Source organism: Nerophis ophidion, linkage group LG09, assembly GCF_033978795.1.
Source record: "Nerophis ophidion isolate RoL-2023_Sa linkage group LG09, RoL_Noph_v1.0, whole genome shotgun sequence".
NCBI classification, from domain to species: domain Eukaryota; kingdom Metazoa; phylum Chordata; class Actinopteri; order Syngnathiformes; family Syngnathidae; genus Nerophis; species Nerophis ophidion.
Window position 1 is genome coordinate 24393271 of NC_084619.1, and position 17838 is coordinate 24411108.

The following is a 17838-nucleotide window of genomic DNA, read 5'->3' on the forward strand; positions in this document are numbered from 1 at the left end:
TAAGAAAAATGTCACACAAACTTCTCTCTTGAATTACAAAAGACCCCGTGCCATTACCTGCAACCATAGACTTGTTAAACAAGCAACTCCATACTAATGAGCTTAATAGGAACTTGCTAAAGTGGAATATTCAGAAGCTCAAACACCAACAAATAACTGCAAGTGTATACAACACATAGGTACATATAATGCAAGTGTATTGTGTAATATGCATTGCAAACTAGTTAACTCGGAATTACTAACAACCTATGTTGGTTGCTGCAGAAGTATCACATGTCTGTATTGCATGTCATCATGAAGGTTTGTTTGATCATAGTCTACATAGCAGAATGACAAAGATAAAAATGCAATCTTGTCCATACTTGGTGTAGCATTGGACGCGAAAGGCTCCGTTACTTGACTTGTATTCATGGTACGTCAGCATGGCAGATAAATGTTATTTTGTCTCAACAGGATGAACTACACACAGTACACTGGCACAGTCAAAAGCCATCATCTAGTCTTTGTTCCTCCCACACACTAACAAGCCAGACAAGAGATCTGCCCCTCCTCTATTGTATTAACCAGATGCCTTGCCCCCTGGAAATGATAAAGATACAGTACAGCGCGTATCCTGCAGAGACATCAACAAAGCATGAAACCTATGGGGCGACAACATCTGAACTGCCATACGTGCGGAGAGTTTGGGTGAGATGGATGCCTGAGGACCTAATGGGTACCTGGTGAGCGATACTAGACCATTCATCTGTCTCAGTTAGGCCTGTGGACGTTTCTAGGAACATTACTAGCAACCCCAGGCAGCGCCTCACAGTGCAAGGGTAACAGCTGGATTTGCATCAACCTCCAGCACAGCAAAATAGCTTAAACCACTCTTTTATTTGAATATGACCTCATCATGTCTAAGCTGAGCTCATCCAACAGTGTTCGTATTGATGTACTCAAAATGAGAGCGATTTAAAATCACAGATGCTAACTTGTGGTGGAAACTAGGGCTGCACGTTTTATCAAAATCTAATCGACATCAAGGTTTTAATTAGTGTGGTAAATAACTGCAAGAGCCCGCCAACACTCACAGTAGAGAGAGCCTTGCGACTAGACAGTAAAAAGTGCTGCAAAGTAACAAATTAGGATGAAAAACATGAGATATCAAGCAAAATGTCCCGTTGTGGTAATATTTCAGCTTCAAATTGGATGGGCGATGTGAGCCCATTAACACGGACGAACAAGCGAAAATGTTGTTGAGATCATGGATCATGCACTTTAAGATGTTCAATATTTATTTAATTATGGTTTTGCATACCGAAATAGGTCCATTTAATTTTTTATTTATTTAAGATACAGGTATTTACCTTCCAATTACAGTACAATGGTAAACAATTAGACAACAATGATAATGAAATATTTATATAAGCTTAAATGGTTACTAACATTATTATTGTATATTCTGATTCCATTATCAATGTTGTATAGTTTGAATCGATTTTTTATTCAGGTATTTATTCAAAAGCAAGATGTAGTCAAAAGCTTTGAGTCTGTCTGCATAAAGCCAAATATTTGTGACATGAATTATTGCATATTTTTCTAATGTGTGACACCTTGAGACAAGAATATGTTGTTTGACAGACTAAACGTAACATGTCTTCCTTCACTTGTTATTTTCACAGTTTTATGCAGTTTTATGTGTAAAATATAAATAATGGAAATCACAATTCTGAAAATTATCAATTAGAATTTTTCTCAAAATCATGCAGCCCTAGTGGAAACTAAACATTTCTAATATTCAGTCATAATCAGGTTTTGGAAAATGGCTTACCTTAGCCTTGACTAGCCGCTTGGCAGTCTTAATTTTGGCCTCGCAGAAAGCCCCTCGGTACTTGGCACTCACATCTGTCCCTACTGTCAAGTATGGGGGCTCCTCCAGAGTCTGCTGGGAAAAAAGCAGAAGAGCACTTAAATTCAATACAATTTAAATGGGGGATGTGCCGATCGATGGGCCAACTATCTGTAGGGTTGCTATCAATCCCTTGAAAATGGAATCGTTCCGTATTTAGAGACAAAAATAAGCATTCTGTTTCCAGCTGTCAAAGGATAAACTTTGTCCCGTATTTTAATACGGTGGGAATAAAAATGTCTGTAAAATAACAATAAATTCCATCAAATATAGCTTTGAAAACTGTTGGCGAGAGGCTAAGGCTAAATCAACTGATGCCAACGTGTCTGATCGCTCACCTGTCAAACCCACTGCAGTTTGACTTTTCTGGCATTTGTTTGTCCTGCCTTGGCTGCTGTCACTTAATGATGACAATTGTTTGCGTCTTGGTTACGTCATCACAACATCCTGTTTCGGCAATGCTGTTTCGGTCTTTCAGTGTCCACATTTTCATTAGTCAATAGTGTGTGAATAATGGGCTATATATAACCATTCATACAATATATTAGTATAATTTGTTTTCAAGTGTGGCGGCTTTTATTTGGCCATGGCTCTACCCCAAGATCAATTACATGTAAGAAAAATCCTGAGACAGTAGTTTCTATTTTTTTTTTTCAGTTATTGTGTTCTGTTGACTTGGTTTTGAAGAAACAATTGTATGCACCGTAGTAAAAAGAATAAGGAACTGTTTATACATTGTGTTGATATTGGTAAACTGTCAAAAGCACTTACCATAAATGCATTGAAAAATGTACAGTAATACATTTGATTGGTATCAGCCGATCTCACTAATGGATGTTTGGCATTGGAATCAGAAGCATAAAACCTTGATCGGAACATTCCTACTTTTAATGTTTGGCATCGGAATCGGAATCAGAAGCATAAAACCTTGATCGGAACATTCCTACTTTTAATATTCAAGTCTAGTGACAGGTGTTTTCTGAGAGCGCAGGTAAGTAGGATGCACAAACAAATATTGCTTAAACAAGGCCAGTTACACAAAAGCCACCCGGCTCGGTGATTCATCCATGGCAAATGCATACCATCTGGTGTGGGTATTTGGAAAGAAGCCATCGAGGGAGCAAGTAAAAAAGGCCACTACGACTGCTTTGTGACTACAAAACCAAAAAGCACTCATAAAGCAAGTCTACTGGCTTTCAGTCATGATGATCTCCTTCAATGAAAGTTCGACACACAGAGTAAACATTCTGTGCGTGGGTGAGGGAAGACTATGCTTGTGGGTCATGAGTGCTTAAAAAAAAAAAAAAAAAGGAGCCAAATAGTGACATAAGAATGAATGAAGGAGGGATCTGTTTGAACAATAACATAATGCTCAAATGCTGTAAACATATTTAATACTACAAACATTTTTTTAAATGCAAATAATTGTATAGGAACGTATATTGTTTCAAGAAAATATTTAGAAAAATAATTTAGTTGATATCTATAAAGTGAGAATACAAACATCCAGTATAACAAGTGTAAAACAATAATGTTCACTAAAGTGTCTTTCAACTTTAAGCACTCTACACCGGACATTTTTTATAACAGTTTGGAAAATGGTGTTTCTTAGAAATATTATCTAATAATTATGGAAAATTCTGTTTCATAAAATTGTTATCTAACAATTATGAAAAATGCTGTTTCTTAGAAATCCATCCATCCATTTCTACCGCTTATTCCCTTTTTGGGGTCGCTGGTGCCTATCTCAGCTAATGTTAAATAAAAATGCCATCCATCCATCCATTTACTACTGCTTGTCCCTTAAGTGGTAATTTAAATACCTCACAAACCGATGCTTAGCTTCACTGGCTTTAAATATATTTTCTGGGTGACGGTTTGTGAGATGGCACCTTGTCCAGGGTGACAAAAAGACATGTGGTAGGAAATGGATGGATGGATGGAGGTAGGGCTGGGTGATAAGGCCTTTTATTAATATCTCAATATTTTTAGGCCATGTCACGATATATATCTCGATATTTTGCCTTAGCCTTAAAATAACATTTGATGCATATAATCACAGCAGTATGATGACTCTATGTGTCTACATTAAAACATTCTTGTTCATACTGCATTAATATATGCTCATTTTAAACTTTCATGCAGAGGGAAATCACATCTAAGTCAATTTACCAAAACTGTATTTATTAAACAGTTATTAAGCAGTGGCACAAACATTCATGTAATTTCAAAACAAAGTGCAATATTGTCAGAGACATTTTAAAACAAGGTATTAGTGCACTTTTGTGTAAGATGTGACTAAGATGACATATCAAAACCACACTAAATTAAAGTGCACATTTTGTACAAAACACTACAATAGTTTAAAACAGGGGTCGGGAACCCTTTTGGCTGAGAGAGCCATACAAGCCAAATATTTTTTAAAGTATTTCCGTGAGAGCCATATCATTTTTTTTTTAAAACACTGAATACAACTATTTGATTGAATTTTTAAGAAAGACCAACATTTTTAGAGTATAATAAGTCTCTTATTCTTTTGAATAAGATTGTTATTCTGAGGCTAACCAAAAATAAATGAAATACTTTTTACCATTAATCCGACTTCTTGAACAGGTGCGGTAGAAACCGGATGGATGGATGAAAATGCATGAGAATGTTTTATATTTTGAACGTTATTTTTTAAACTGTGATTACCAGCGGAATTATTCATTACTTATCGTGTTGAGCAATTTCAGCTAAGATTTATCTGAGAGCCAGATGCAGTCATCAAAAGAGCCACATCTGGCTCTAGAGCCATAGGTTCCCTACCCCTGGTTTAAAACAAAGGGCACTTTTGTGCATAATGTCACACAAGATATTTCAATAACTGAAATAAAAATTAGCTGCATAATAGGAAATACAATAGTGTATGTCATTCGCTATGTGGTCGGTTCCTGCGGACGTTATCTCCTTCTGTTGTTGACTATTTTTCATACGGTGTTGAGCTGGAAATGGTGTTGATGTGCAGGTTGCTTCGGCATTTTGTTGTGTGTGGCACTGGCCGGAGATGTTGACATGCAGAGTTTTAAGCGGGTGACTTCTCAAATTATGCTACAAATTAGCAGTAATGCTATTTTTTGTAGCAACGCTTTTGCCGTATACTTGACAAATTACTGTTGTTTATACAACATATTCCCGCTTGAAGCCAAACCACCGCCAGACGATGGACCCTGTGCTGTGTTTCTTGGGAATTAATTATTCTTCCTTCTTTTGTTAGCAGATTCGCAGCTTCTTTCTCTTGTATTACCACTCGCACCACTCCACTAGCACGACAGCTAATGTTACTCATTCCGTTACCTGTCTGCTCTGCGAGAGCGTATGACGTTGCACGCGTTTGTTTTACGTCTCTGTAAGAAGGAGAGACAAGAAAGAGTGAGACATGCCTGTAGTGTAATGCCCGGAGCTAAAAGCAACTGCGTGAGAACGTGACATAGAATATATTCGATAGATCGCCTAGCCCTCGATGGAGGTCTTTTCAAGTAGTTTTTCAGTTTACTTGTATTTCCCGCAGTGTACAGCTATTTTTGGCGATTTCTCTCGGTGCATTGCACCGTGACCAGCCCACTGTGTCGGCTTGTAAATGCTTGAGACAAAAGGGGCGCGCTTGGCTTTACAGAACGCAGACTGTCTTACCTCCGCCGAACAGGTTATGTTTTCGCCAGGGTTTGTTAGCACCATAACTCAAAACAGTTACGGGAGGATTTTGATGAAATTTTAAAGGAAATGCCCACAAAAAACAATTACTCTTAACTACTATGAACACTTCACTTCCTGCTTACAGCGTTCCACCCTACATCCCCACTGTCTGTGTTGGTGCTGTGATGAGGAGGGCCACTTGCCCAGGGTGCACCCTACTGTGCCTTCCACCCCAGTGCAGCTGGGATAGCCTCCAGCCACTCCGCCACCCTGAGAGGGACAAGCGGTATATGACTAGATAGATCTAATGTAATAGTAAAACAAATATGCTACTGTAGTAGTTAACAAAATATATAATACATTCTGTGACAAATCTTAAGTAACATGTTTAACATTTTTCAAACAGAAATGACAAATCTTTTTTTAAATGGTCATACAATATATATATATATATATATATATATATATATATATATATATATATATATATATATATATATATATATATATATATATATATATATATATATGTAGTTTATATGCTAAGTAAAATTATGTCAATCAAAGACAAATACAAGCAAGTCATGTTCAACCGTCAACTATGAAATTAACCTTTATTTTGCAGAAAAATGAGCATATATGCTTTATTAGGAGGCATAGGCTATATTTCTGACTAATCACAGTGTCTCCAGTAGTGGACAGGAAGGAGGCGTGCAGACTGCCGGTCAGATGTTGTCTCGTCATGTGATGTGTGAGAAACAATAATTTCACGTTTACAGTTCATAGCATATTTTAGCAGTGCTAGTTTATTAGTTATATGCAGTATTAACAGCAGACGGCGTGCTGAATTTGCCGCTGCTGGTGGTGGTGATGCACTTTGTGCTCAGATGCTCAGAGGGGAACGAAAACGCGTCATTCATTCAAAGTTATCACATGCTGTGTCTGTTAGTGTTTCTGCTCGTATTACCTCAATGTGATGCAATATCCACTTTGCAAGTATTACAAGTTTCCCTGTTGTCTTTCTTTCTTGTTAATTATGCTAACGTGTGTGCTGCTTGTCGGTATGGTGACATCTTGCATGCCCGCAGGCATCAATTACAGAATCGTTAACAAAACTGTCAAACGAATTTCAGGGATCGAAAACCCTGGGAGCCAGCTCTCAACAAGAACCAGTTTTTGATTCCAATCCCTAGCTGGCACACTACATCCAGCATAAATCTTTCAGGCATACACTTGGCTAAGACCTCCTGGCAGCTGTAACCTTTTAAACTTCCTTGTTGTCACTATGAAAATAATCACTGTGCAAAACAAGAGACATTGATCTATACAAATTAATCAAGTGCATTGATGCCCCACGGAGAGGTCAAATGTTTTTTTTTGTTATACATGAGACATTTGAGCAGCTATGGGGCAGTTTTGCCAATAATAGCTTGAATAATATTGTGTTGTTTTTTCTGAATACACAGTATATCCAGATCTTGTTTGAGTTTAATGTAACCCGGGGAACTCATACAAAGCCAACAGTTACAATTGCCTGGCATTCTTTACCTCAGTAAACACCAGTTACATGTAAGAAAAGCCTGGGGAATAGGAAAACTATACTTGACAGATGATGTGCTAAAAATCCCCCCAAAACAGGTTCTTTACATTTGCCTTTTTTGCATCTTTATTCCTAAACTATATTTAAGTCTCATTTTAATCAGCAACAATTAAAGCTTAATGCAACCACAAAAGGAATGCAGTGACAGAGACCATATGTGCACTCGTATTTTGTTTCATGCCAAGATGTTGGAAGGATTCCGCATTTTGGTTTTCATTACAACAGCTGTCTAACAGACATGACAGGGTAATCAGAGGCACATCAAAACATGCAGGAAAGAGAACGCAACAGCAACACATCTTAAAAAAAATTACAAGTGGCATGTATTTTCTTGGATGTTGGCAGCTTGTGGCTGTATTTGATTATGACACACAGTCATAATACTGGCACTCGCTATGAGATGATGAAGAGGTAAAGATGATATATTTTGGCGGCGCATTAATGAGTGACCGGGCTTGAGGTCTGGCCTCAACATCATTAATCATGCAGGTGACATACAGAAGCTGTCAGGTAAAATAAACATGCATAACTAAGAGGTAGATTAAATCAGAATTGTGGTTTAGTATTTTGAAACTGAACCAAGTCCGCAAAATAAAATGATAACTGACAGCCAATCATTTCAGATAAAAAACATTTACATTCATTTAAAAGTAATGAACTTCTAAAATATATTTTGCTGTCTCAGTGGAGACAACAACTTGTCACATTTTTAACATGTATGACAGGATGGAACACAAAGGCGCGTCCAATTTGCACCTAACAAATCCCTTGCTTTTTGACACGTTCATGCTTGATGAAACCCTGGTTAGGTAGACTGCTCTCATTGGCTCTTTTTGTGAATATTGTGAGAAGTTGAGAAGTTAGGGAAGGCAATGTTTCATTTGTATTGAATTACTGATTTCACTTTTACTTTCTATTCCTGCGATTCTGTCATTTAGTGCGGTGGTCCCCAACCTTCTTTGCACCACAGACCAGTTTAATGTAGTTTCAGGAACGGGTTTCCACTTGTACCAGATAAATACAGCAAAAATAAGTGCATGAAAAATACAACTCACTATAACGCTGAATTATAGTTTCTTTGCGATAAGATGCAGATGGAAATCAGCCTTTGGCCACAATCTGTCACATTTATATTTGACATGTTCATTAATGTGCATTGTATCATGTCACAAAGTTGTAACAAATATAACAAACTGCAACTTCCTATGAGGGGTTTTATTGTACATCCATAAACAAGCGTATTGGTGTGTCTAGTGGGACAGGTGAAAGTTAAGTCAGAGAAAATGCAGTCGTTTATAAATTATTTAACGTTTCTCTGCAGCCCTGTAGCAAATGCGTCACGGACCGGTGGTGGACCACTGATTTAGTGTGCAGAGCTCAATTCCTGGTATGACAGCCACCCACTTAAGATTGTATATCAACTCTAAGCAGGCAAAATCTGTCTGTTTTTTAAACAAATTACTGCCACATAGAGTACATGGTATGATTTATGTTGCATTTTTGTCTTGTTATTTAGTTATTAACATTTAAACAATAGTGTATGCTCCTTCACTAGAAAAGCTGTATATAAAAAGGAAAGTAAAGAAAACAATGATTTAAGCAAAGTTGCTAGCTCAAAACTATCGCAAATGGACAGGCTAACAAAAATTAGCCGAGTGGACCTTTTATCAGATTAAATTATTACGTAAAAGCATTTACAGAAAACAACAATTGAATTTCTACTAATATGCATATAGTCACCAAACTCTGTAGAAACTAATACTGTACTGCTCTTGCGCGCATGTGTGTGGGTGCACATGCTGATGAACTACAGCAGCATGTTACTCAAACCTTAAACTCATAATTTTAAAACCATCCATGTGATTTGAAGTTAATGAAAAAGACTGAAAATAAGTTGGGGGTCTGGAGGTTGCAAGTCCCCAGTCTGGTCCAGGGGGGTGCCCAGGTGGGAGGATAAGGGCTCCTGGCATGAACCTTCCTGGCATTTTTCTGAAGAGCTTGTATTTTCCTTTTTGTTTCTGCTTTAGTGAATTCTGCCTTGGATTTTATAGCCAATTTCTACACTTCTAACTGCTCGAAATGCAAAAATCATAAAGAGTGGAAACAATGTTTATTCTATTAGATAACTTCCTTTATCTGAATAGTCATTTGTGATTTATAGCATGAAATAAAAAATATTTTGCAGTCATGTGTATGTTTCAAAATGATTCATCTATTCAATGTCAAAATATAAACAGCAAAAATAATGAACAAAATGTCAGGTACTGTCTTGTTCTAAAACACCAATGAAAATAAAATGTAGCCTTTAGACAGGCTACATTGCAGCAAAAGTAATCACGTCTGCCACAATCATATGTGTTCTTAAATGTGTATTCCACATATTTTATGTCGAGAGCAGTTTTGATTTGGGCTTACATTGTAAACAATTTAAATGAATGTTTTATCCAGATGCATACATTTGATCAAATGTGGCCAAGTCGACGCATCGTGGGTTTTCTGGACGTTGTCTACATCGCTAACAGAAACATCTAAGGAAGAGAATCCCTCTGCCATCTAGAGAAGATGTTCAAAAAACAGTTCTCCCGATTGTTCGATAAGAAAAGAACCAATTCCATGGATTCGAATCCCTCTTTGAGAAACAGTTCCCGTTATCAAAGCCACTATAGTAAAGAAAAAGATTTGGTTCTTTATTTGAATCCCTGGGAACGAATCCTGTGTCACAGGAAAAAAATTACGTAGCTCAGTCATTCGGCGGGAGATACAGAAGCAGCAACAACAATGGACCGAAAAAAACGCTCCAAGGTATGGCTTCACTTTACTAAGAAATACAACGAGGAAATGGTTATCTGCAATTATTGTCAGGCTTCGCTTTCCTGTAAGGGGAGCAGTACAACAAACATGTTGAACCATGTTCAGGCCGTACATAATCTGAAGGTTGGAGAAACGTGTCGTGTCTTCGACAATTGGAGAAGCAGCGACACAGATGACGAAGCACGCCCCTCTTCCTCTGCTTCAACCTTCAGTCCCAGTGATAGTGCCGGTGAGAAACTAACGTTAACTGTTGCCGGTTAATTTCCATATCTGCTCACTTAAATGGGTTGTACTTGTATAGCGCTTTTCTACCTTCAAGGTACTCAAAGCGCTTTGACATTACTTCCACATTTACCCATTCACACACACATTCACACACTGATGGAGGGAGCTGCCATGCAAGGCGCTAACCAGCACCCATCAGGAGCAAGGGTGAAGTGTCTTGCTCAGGACACAACGGACGTGACGAGGTTGGTACTAGGTGGGATTTGAACCAGGGACCCTCGGGTTGCGCACGGCCACTCTCCCACTGCGCCACGCCGTCCCGTTAGGCTAAAATAACGTTACCTCTTATGTTAATCAGGCAGGACTGCAGTAACGTTAGTTAGACTAACGTTACCTAAGCATAGTCAGTGGCTAACGGTAACGTTAACATTAGCTTTTTTGTATGCGTTTGATAACGTTAAATAGGGCTGGGCGATATATCCATATACTCGATATATTGCGGGTTTGTCTTTGTGCGATATAGAAAATGACTATATCGTGATATTGGAGTATACGTCCTCACACAGTTGCTTTTAGCTGCGGGCGTTACGCTGCATGCGTTTCTCGTGTTTTCTTGGCACTCCTTCTCACAGTGAGTTAAAACAAGCGCACCTTCTTACATACGTCACATACTGTTGCGTCATACGCCCTCGCTGAGCAGAGAGGTAGCGACATGGGTAACGTTAGCAGTGGTGCTAACGGAGCGGTGCGAGTGGTAATACGAGAGAAAAAAAGTGCAAATCTGGTAACAAATGAAGGAAGAATTAATTCTAAAGAAAAACAGCACGGAGTCCATCGTCTGGCGGTGGTTTGGCTTCAAGTGGGAAGATGTTTTACAAGTATGCGACAAAAGCTTTGCTACAAAAAGTAGCACCACTGCTAATTTGTAGCACCAGTTGAAATGCCCAAGCAACCATTTCCACATGTACACCATATAAAAAAAATGTCTAAAACAGAAGGAGATAATGTCTGCAGTAACCTACCACATAGCGAATAACTTACACTGTTTGATTTTCTGTTATGCAGGTCATTTTTATTTGACACTTAATGAAATATCTTGTGTGACATCATGCACAAAAGTTCTCTTTATATGTTTGAAACTATTGAATTGGCGTTCTGTACAAAAAGTGCACTTTAATTTAATGTTGTTTTGATATGTCATCTTTGTGACATCATGCACAAAAGTTCACTAATTACTTGTTTTAAAATGTTTCTGACAATCTTGCACTTTCTGTTTTGGAATTTACATGAATGTTTGTTCCACTGCTTGATAACTGTTTAATAAATACAGTTTTGGTGAATTGACTTAGTTGTTATGCATGAAAGTTTAAAATGAGCACATATTAATGCAGTATGAAGAAGAATGTTTTAAAGTAGACACACAGAATCATCATATCCCTGTGATTATATGCATCAAGTGTTAATTCAAGGCTAGGGCAAAATATCGAGATATATATTGTGTATTGTGACATGGCCTAAAATATCGAGATATTATTAAAAGTCCATATCGCACAGCGCTAACGTTAACAGTATCTTGTAGCCTACAACACTCCAGAGTTTGCATGTCTGTCTAATAAACTAGTGCTTGCAAGATGTGAATGAAAATAATGTTAAAGTTATCCTTGTTTGTTCCGTTTATTTTATTTTTTTCTTAAAAAATAAAACTGAGCTTTTGTTAAACCAAGTATTGTGTTTTTTTTCCATAAACAACAACATATCTGGATTAGATAAGGGAATGGATAAGGAATCGGTTTGACAAGAGGATTAGATAATGGACTTAAAATCGATAATTTCTTAACAAATATTATCCCTTCCACTTTTTTTTTTATACATAACTCGCCCGCTTTAATATTCCCTCTTCTCTTCTCCGACTCTCTCGTCATCATTTGGGATGTGCGTGTCTGTTGTGATTACCCTTCCTGATTCGATGACCCGCCATATCTTACCTCTGATTGGCCTGTCCGTAATGTTTTGCTTAATCTTAACCAATTGTTACTCATCATAGTCAACCAACCAATCATGGATTTTCTTATACATAAACCAACCAATCAACATTGATGTTTCCGAATATTTTGTCTCCTGCCTGTGGAGTTTCTTTGCTACGTAGCTTCGATTTTTAAGTTAATAATTCTTTATGGAAAACCGTAGTTTTGACCACTACAGCCGTAAACTGGGGTAGATTATCAAAATACATACTCATTACGGGAAACCCGTAGTTTTTGGCAGCTATGGCAAAGAGATGGATCAAGATTTTAAAACACATTGTAGGTCGGAAAAAATGAAGAAAAAATGAAAATATTTTCTAAAATTTTTTAAAGAGATAAAAGACGGATTTCCCACTAAATGCGTAAAAATCACATGCCTGTAAAGCAAACAACGTTGTCAATGTTTTGTGGAACATGATTGCAGGAGATGGGAATAAGTAACACTTCACCTTCCAGGTTACTAACACTTCACCTTCCAAGTGAAGTGTTACTTATTTTTTTCTAAAACGTTTAATTTTACTTGTGGCGGCCCACCACATGTAAAATAATATGGGAAAAATGCTTGTTAATTAATTGTCCTAGTTGAATTTCTGAAGGCAGCAGACCGTGAAATGAAGAAAAATGAATATGACAATGGCGGCCTGTGATGCCCTCAAACAATAATCATGCCATCCCGAAACATCTACAGCTTTTACAATGAACAAAGAAAAAAAATTTGTTCAATTGTCTATGAAATACCTTACATCCCATGTCTTAACGGATTCATCATTCATCCCCCAGATATTTATACTCATCACTTAAATAAACAAGTAATTTTTCTGAAGTGAAGTCTGCCCTCAGCAATGGCTACAAGAGCCAAGATGAGGCTTGCATGACCCTGAATTGTCAGCAACGGGTGTAACAATAAGCAGGTTCCTGTAAACATTGCATGCATGCACACGTGTCCTTTGAAGCAGCTTTCTTTCCAATTAAAGGGAAACTGCACTTTTTTTTTTAGAATTTTATCTATCATTCACAATCCATAAATAAGACAAGAACACATTTTTTCTTTTTTCGTTAAAGGCATTTTTGGATGGGCATTTTAAATATTACTACATGCGATCAAAAGCCCGCTCACAATGGAGCCTGTGGGAGTCACTCTATTCTGCCTATAAAGTCCATAAACACATCCAAACATCTCCATTAAGGTTGTATATACATTCTGTAAAAATGTATGTAATGGATTAACGGGCACATTTATAATAACATTTAATATTTACGTATTTTGATTATTTTAAACACACGCGGTGCATTATTTAAAAAACACATCTTGACCTTCCTGTTTTTTTTTTAACAACCTCACTGATTACTATTCACTGCAGATTTCTTGAGAGCCAGAAAACATAATTAAACATCACTTGCTGCATAAAGTCTGCTGTTATTAGGATTTCAGACTAATAAAATCTTGTTATCTTCCCGTTTAGATGAAGAATGCCTCATAAACCTCACAAAGAAAAGAATGGTAGAAACAAGCGTCTTTTTGTCACTTTTTCGCCATTACCAGGTATAAATTGGCTGTCAAAGTGTCGGAGTACGTCCCCACACTTCTAGTATCAAGGTGAGAGGCATGATTTATGATCTACGATAAACTTTCATGATCATCGAAGCGAGGAAGCAGCTCACCAGTTGATAATGTCAACATAGCCACCCAAGCCAGTGATCACGGCGCCGCGATAAATAGTTTATCTGCGTTATCGCTTATAACATGGGTAAGCAAACCTGCGGCTCCGGAGCCGCATGCGGCTCTTTGATCAGTCTGATGTGGCTCAGCTGCTAACTTGCCGACCCCAACGATTATTCCGGGAGGTTTCCGGATATTAGTGCCTCTCTCAGAAATCACCCGGGGTTAACATTCTCCAGTTTTCACCTGGACTTCAATAATGAGGGTGTGCAGTGATGGCAAAGCCTTTAACCTCCTCTACAACATGTCGTCACGCACGCTTTTACATCACGCAATTTGCGTGTCGACTGATCACGTTTTATATTCAGCCTCTGTTAACACACGAAGGTGACTGCAATGCATACTTAGTCAACAGCCATTCAGGTTACACTGAGGGTTGTGATATAAACAACTTCAACACTCTTACTAATATGCGGAACACTGTGAACCCACACCAATTAAGAATGACACACACATTTTGGAAGGACATCGGCACTGTAACACAACATAAACACAAAAGAACAAATACCCAGAATCCCATGCATCCCCACTCTTCCGGGCCACATTATACACCCCCGCAAGCACCAAACCCCGCCCCCCCAACCTCAACCGACGCACGGAGGGGGGCGGGCGTGTCTTGGGTGTTGGCTTAGTTCTAACAGGGGTGTATAATGTAGCCTGGAAGAGTAGTGATGCATGGGATTCTGGTAGGGGTGTAACGGTGCACAAAAATTTCGGTTCGGTAAGTACCACGCTTTAGAGGTTACGGTTCGGTTCATTTTCGGTACAGTAAGAAAACAACAAAATATTAATTTTTGGGTTATTTATTTACCAAATATGTAACAATGGCATAACATAGATATACACACAGGGTCCATTGCCAGGGTTAATGTGGTCAACATATATAAAATAAAAACTAAGATAAGGCTCAGAATGGTTTCTTAAAAAAAACATTCTACATATTTAGTGCTTTTTTTGATTGATTGATTGAGACTTTTATTAGTAGAATACACAGTACAGTACATATTCCGTACAATTGACCACTGAATGCTAACACCCCAATAAGTTTTTCAACTTGTTTAAGTCAGGGTCCACGTTCATCAACATCGTCCGCCGTTTTTGTGGACATGTTCCATAAATATTGATGTTAAAGATTTATTTTTTTGTTAAGAAATGTTTAGAATTAAGTAAATGAATCCAGATGGATCTCTATTACAAACCCCAAAGAGGGCACTTTAAGTTGATGATTACTTCTATGTGTAGAAATCTTTATTCATAATTGAATCACTTGTTTATTTTTCAACAAGTTTTTAGTTATTTTTATATCTTTCTTTCCAAATAATTCAAGAAAGACCACTACAAATGAGCAATATTTTGCACTGTTATACAATTTAATAAATCATAAACTGATGACATAGTGCTGTATTTTACTTCGTCTCTTTTTTTCAACCAAAAATGCTTTGCTCTGATTAGGGAGTACTTGAATTAAAAAAATGTTCGCAGGGGTGCATCACTGAAAAAAGGTTGAGAACCACTGTGTTATGAGAGTAGCGTGTGTGTGTGTGTGTGTGTGTGTGTGTGTGTGGCCCTTTAATATGTGACAGCATGTGACGTCAGCGAGTGTGTGGGTATTTTGTATTTTTTGTTTTTTTGTCTATCGTTCACAATCATTATGAGAGACAAGAACAAGCCTGTCTTTTTTTTAGGATTTAAAAATTAGAAAAAAAAACGTGTAAGATGCGGCTAATGGGAGTCAACGTTGTAGCCTTCAAAGGCCTCTAATACATCTTCAAAGTCCTTCATCAATGTTTTGTATACACGCTGCAAGTACAAATATAATTAAATAACAGACACATTCATAAAAATATGTAATATGTTCAATATCTACGTATTTTGGTCATTTTATACACATTCCTTGGCCCATTGAATTCCATTTCCATAGCAGCGCACGTCTGACATCTGACAACAAATGTGTTCCTACTTCCAGATACAAATTTGTGTGTGTCTTCTAATCATGGCAAACTTGGTAACAGACAACGAGACGACTTTTTTTGTACAAACGAGGATACACAACCTTATTCTTTTTTAAGCTAAACATACGGAGGGTGAACTATTGCTTCTAGAAGTGGGCAGAAGGGAGAGGCATTGGAACAGACGGAAGCAGGGAGGGTCAGATGAAAGCGAATCCAAGCTGCAAAATGTGGAATTTGGAGACAAGCCATTTCGACATAAAATGCCATGTTTACCCCAAAGAAACTGGAAAATTGTCCACGGCCAGATGGGCCAAACAGACAACTGTTCATTTAGTGAGTCCCACTCGATACACATGATACACGCAGCACATCATGTGTGTATCATGCATACTCTGTCTGGCTAGATGTGAACAAACAAACCATGAAATGTGGATTTATACTTTACAGATACCGTAATATGATTGTTCATGTTTTTCAGTCAATACAGATTGGTGTCTTATCGAAATGTTGTACATTACAAATTCAAAACGCAAAATATGCGGACACAAAAACTAGCTTATCTTTTGCCGTAGCTAGCTTTTACGGCCGATAGCGGAGCACACCGATTTGTTACTACGTTACAAAATATTTCCTTAGAGTTCGCTCTTACAATAACAGTGTTGCTACAGCTTTGTTATCATACAAGTTACAAAACATAGGCCTAGGCCGATAACAAAATTTGCTTTACGATATATTGACCAACAAATTATAACCGATAAATGATTATTGCCATGATTTTTATGAAACCAAATTAACCATTAATTTATTGATACATAATAATAATAATGCATGTATATCCTTTCAAATGCAATAAACTTGTATTTCTCATGTTTTTAATGTTATAATTGGAATTAAAATGTTAAATTAAAAATACATACATATATACTTTATTAGCAAAATGTTGCACTTGCATAAAAAATACAACTAAAAGCAATAAAACATCTTAAAGGGGAGTTGGGTGGCTCTAATATACACAATTGAAACAAATAAAATAGCTAAATAAAGTATTGACAAAAACTTGCACTTCAATATTGATCATGTAGGCACAGGTCATGTTGTACATTTCTTGACTGACAATTAAGTTAGGACATTTTAAACAAAACTGCAGAGCAACAATATAAACACCGAAGTTTAAACAGATGTACTAACAGGTCATGCGAAACAAAATTAAGTTTGACAGATTCCGAGTGAGGAACATGACACAACAGCACTTTTGAAAAAAAATGTTAACTTTTATAACAGTATTAAATGGCACCGTGTATTTGTGTGAAGTATGCACACTAATTTGCACTGTTTTGTTTACACTGAACTGTCACCTAGCTTCTTCACCAAACACAAAGTGAGTGCGAAGCGATTTTGGACTGTCGAGTGGTTGTATTTCAAGTGGGCGTTGTTGGAGTCACGCACATTCAGCAAACTGGCTCATTGGTGTTGATAGACTCATCTTGTTTCAAAGGTTTGAACTGAAATATTCTCACATTGGTGCGGTGGAATTTGGTGTTGTGATAATTTTGTCCATGTTAGCTGCAACATGCTAACTAGCTGCACTGTGTTATGCTAACGGGCAAGTGGCCCTGCATCGCTCCGCCAACAGCCAAAGACACTTAATGAAGACGAGATAATTCACCCCTTTCTTTTCATTCCGCAATGGTACAAACGCGTGTAGCCGCTAAAAGCAAGTATACACATGCCAATTTATCGACGCTGGAAAACTTGCCGACGTTAATTTCCATTTATTGTCGGTTAATTGACTTATCGACTATTGTCCCAAGCCTAACAGAACATGGGTGAAGTATTGTTGAATGTCTTTGAATACATGTTTAAGTGATTTGGAAGTAACATTGATTGCTACCATCAGCTGCTTTGCTAGCCACAAAGAACAAGACGATTTTTATATGTTA

The 17838-nt window shown here is 37.6% G+C and overlaps 1 protein-coding gene across 2 annotated transcripts in view; it reads right to left on the minus strand.

Moving 5' to 3' along the window:
• The window catches only part of arid4b (AT-rich interaction domain 4B), a 123738-nt gene that overhangs the window by 69632 nt on the left and 36268 nt on the right, over positions 1 to 17838 (minus strand). For both annotated transcript variants that reach the window (XM_061910625.1, XM_061910626.1), the window contains exon 3: positions 1814 to 1927. In XM_061910625.1, the coding sequence (XP_061766609.1) occupies positions 1814 to 1927 (114 nt within the window). The remainder of the gene's footprint in view (positions 1 to 1813; positions 1928 to 17838) is intronic.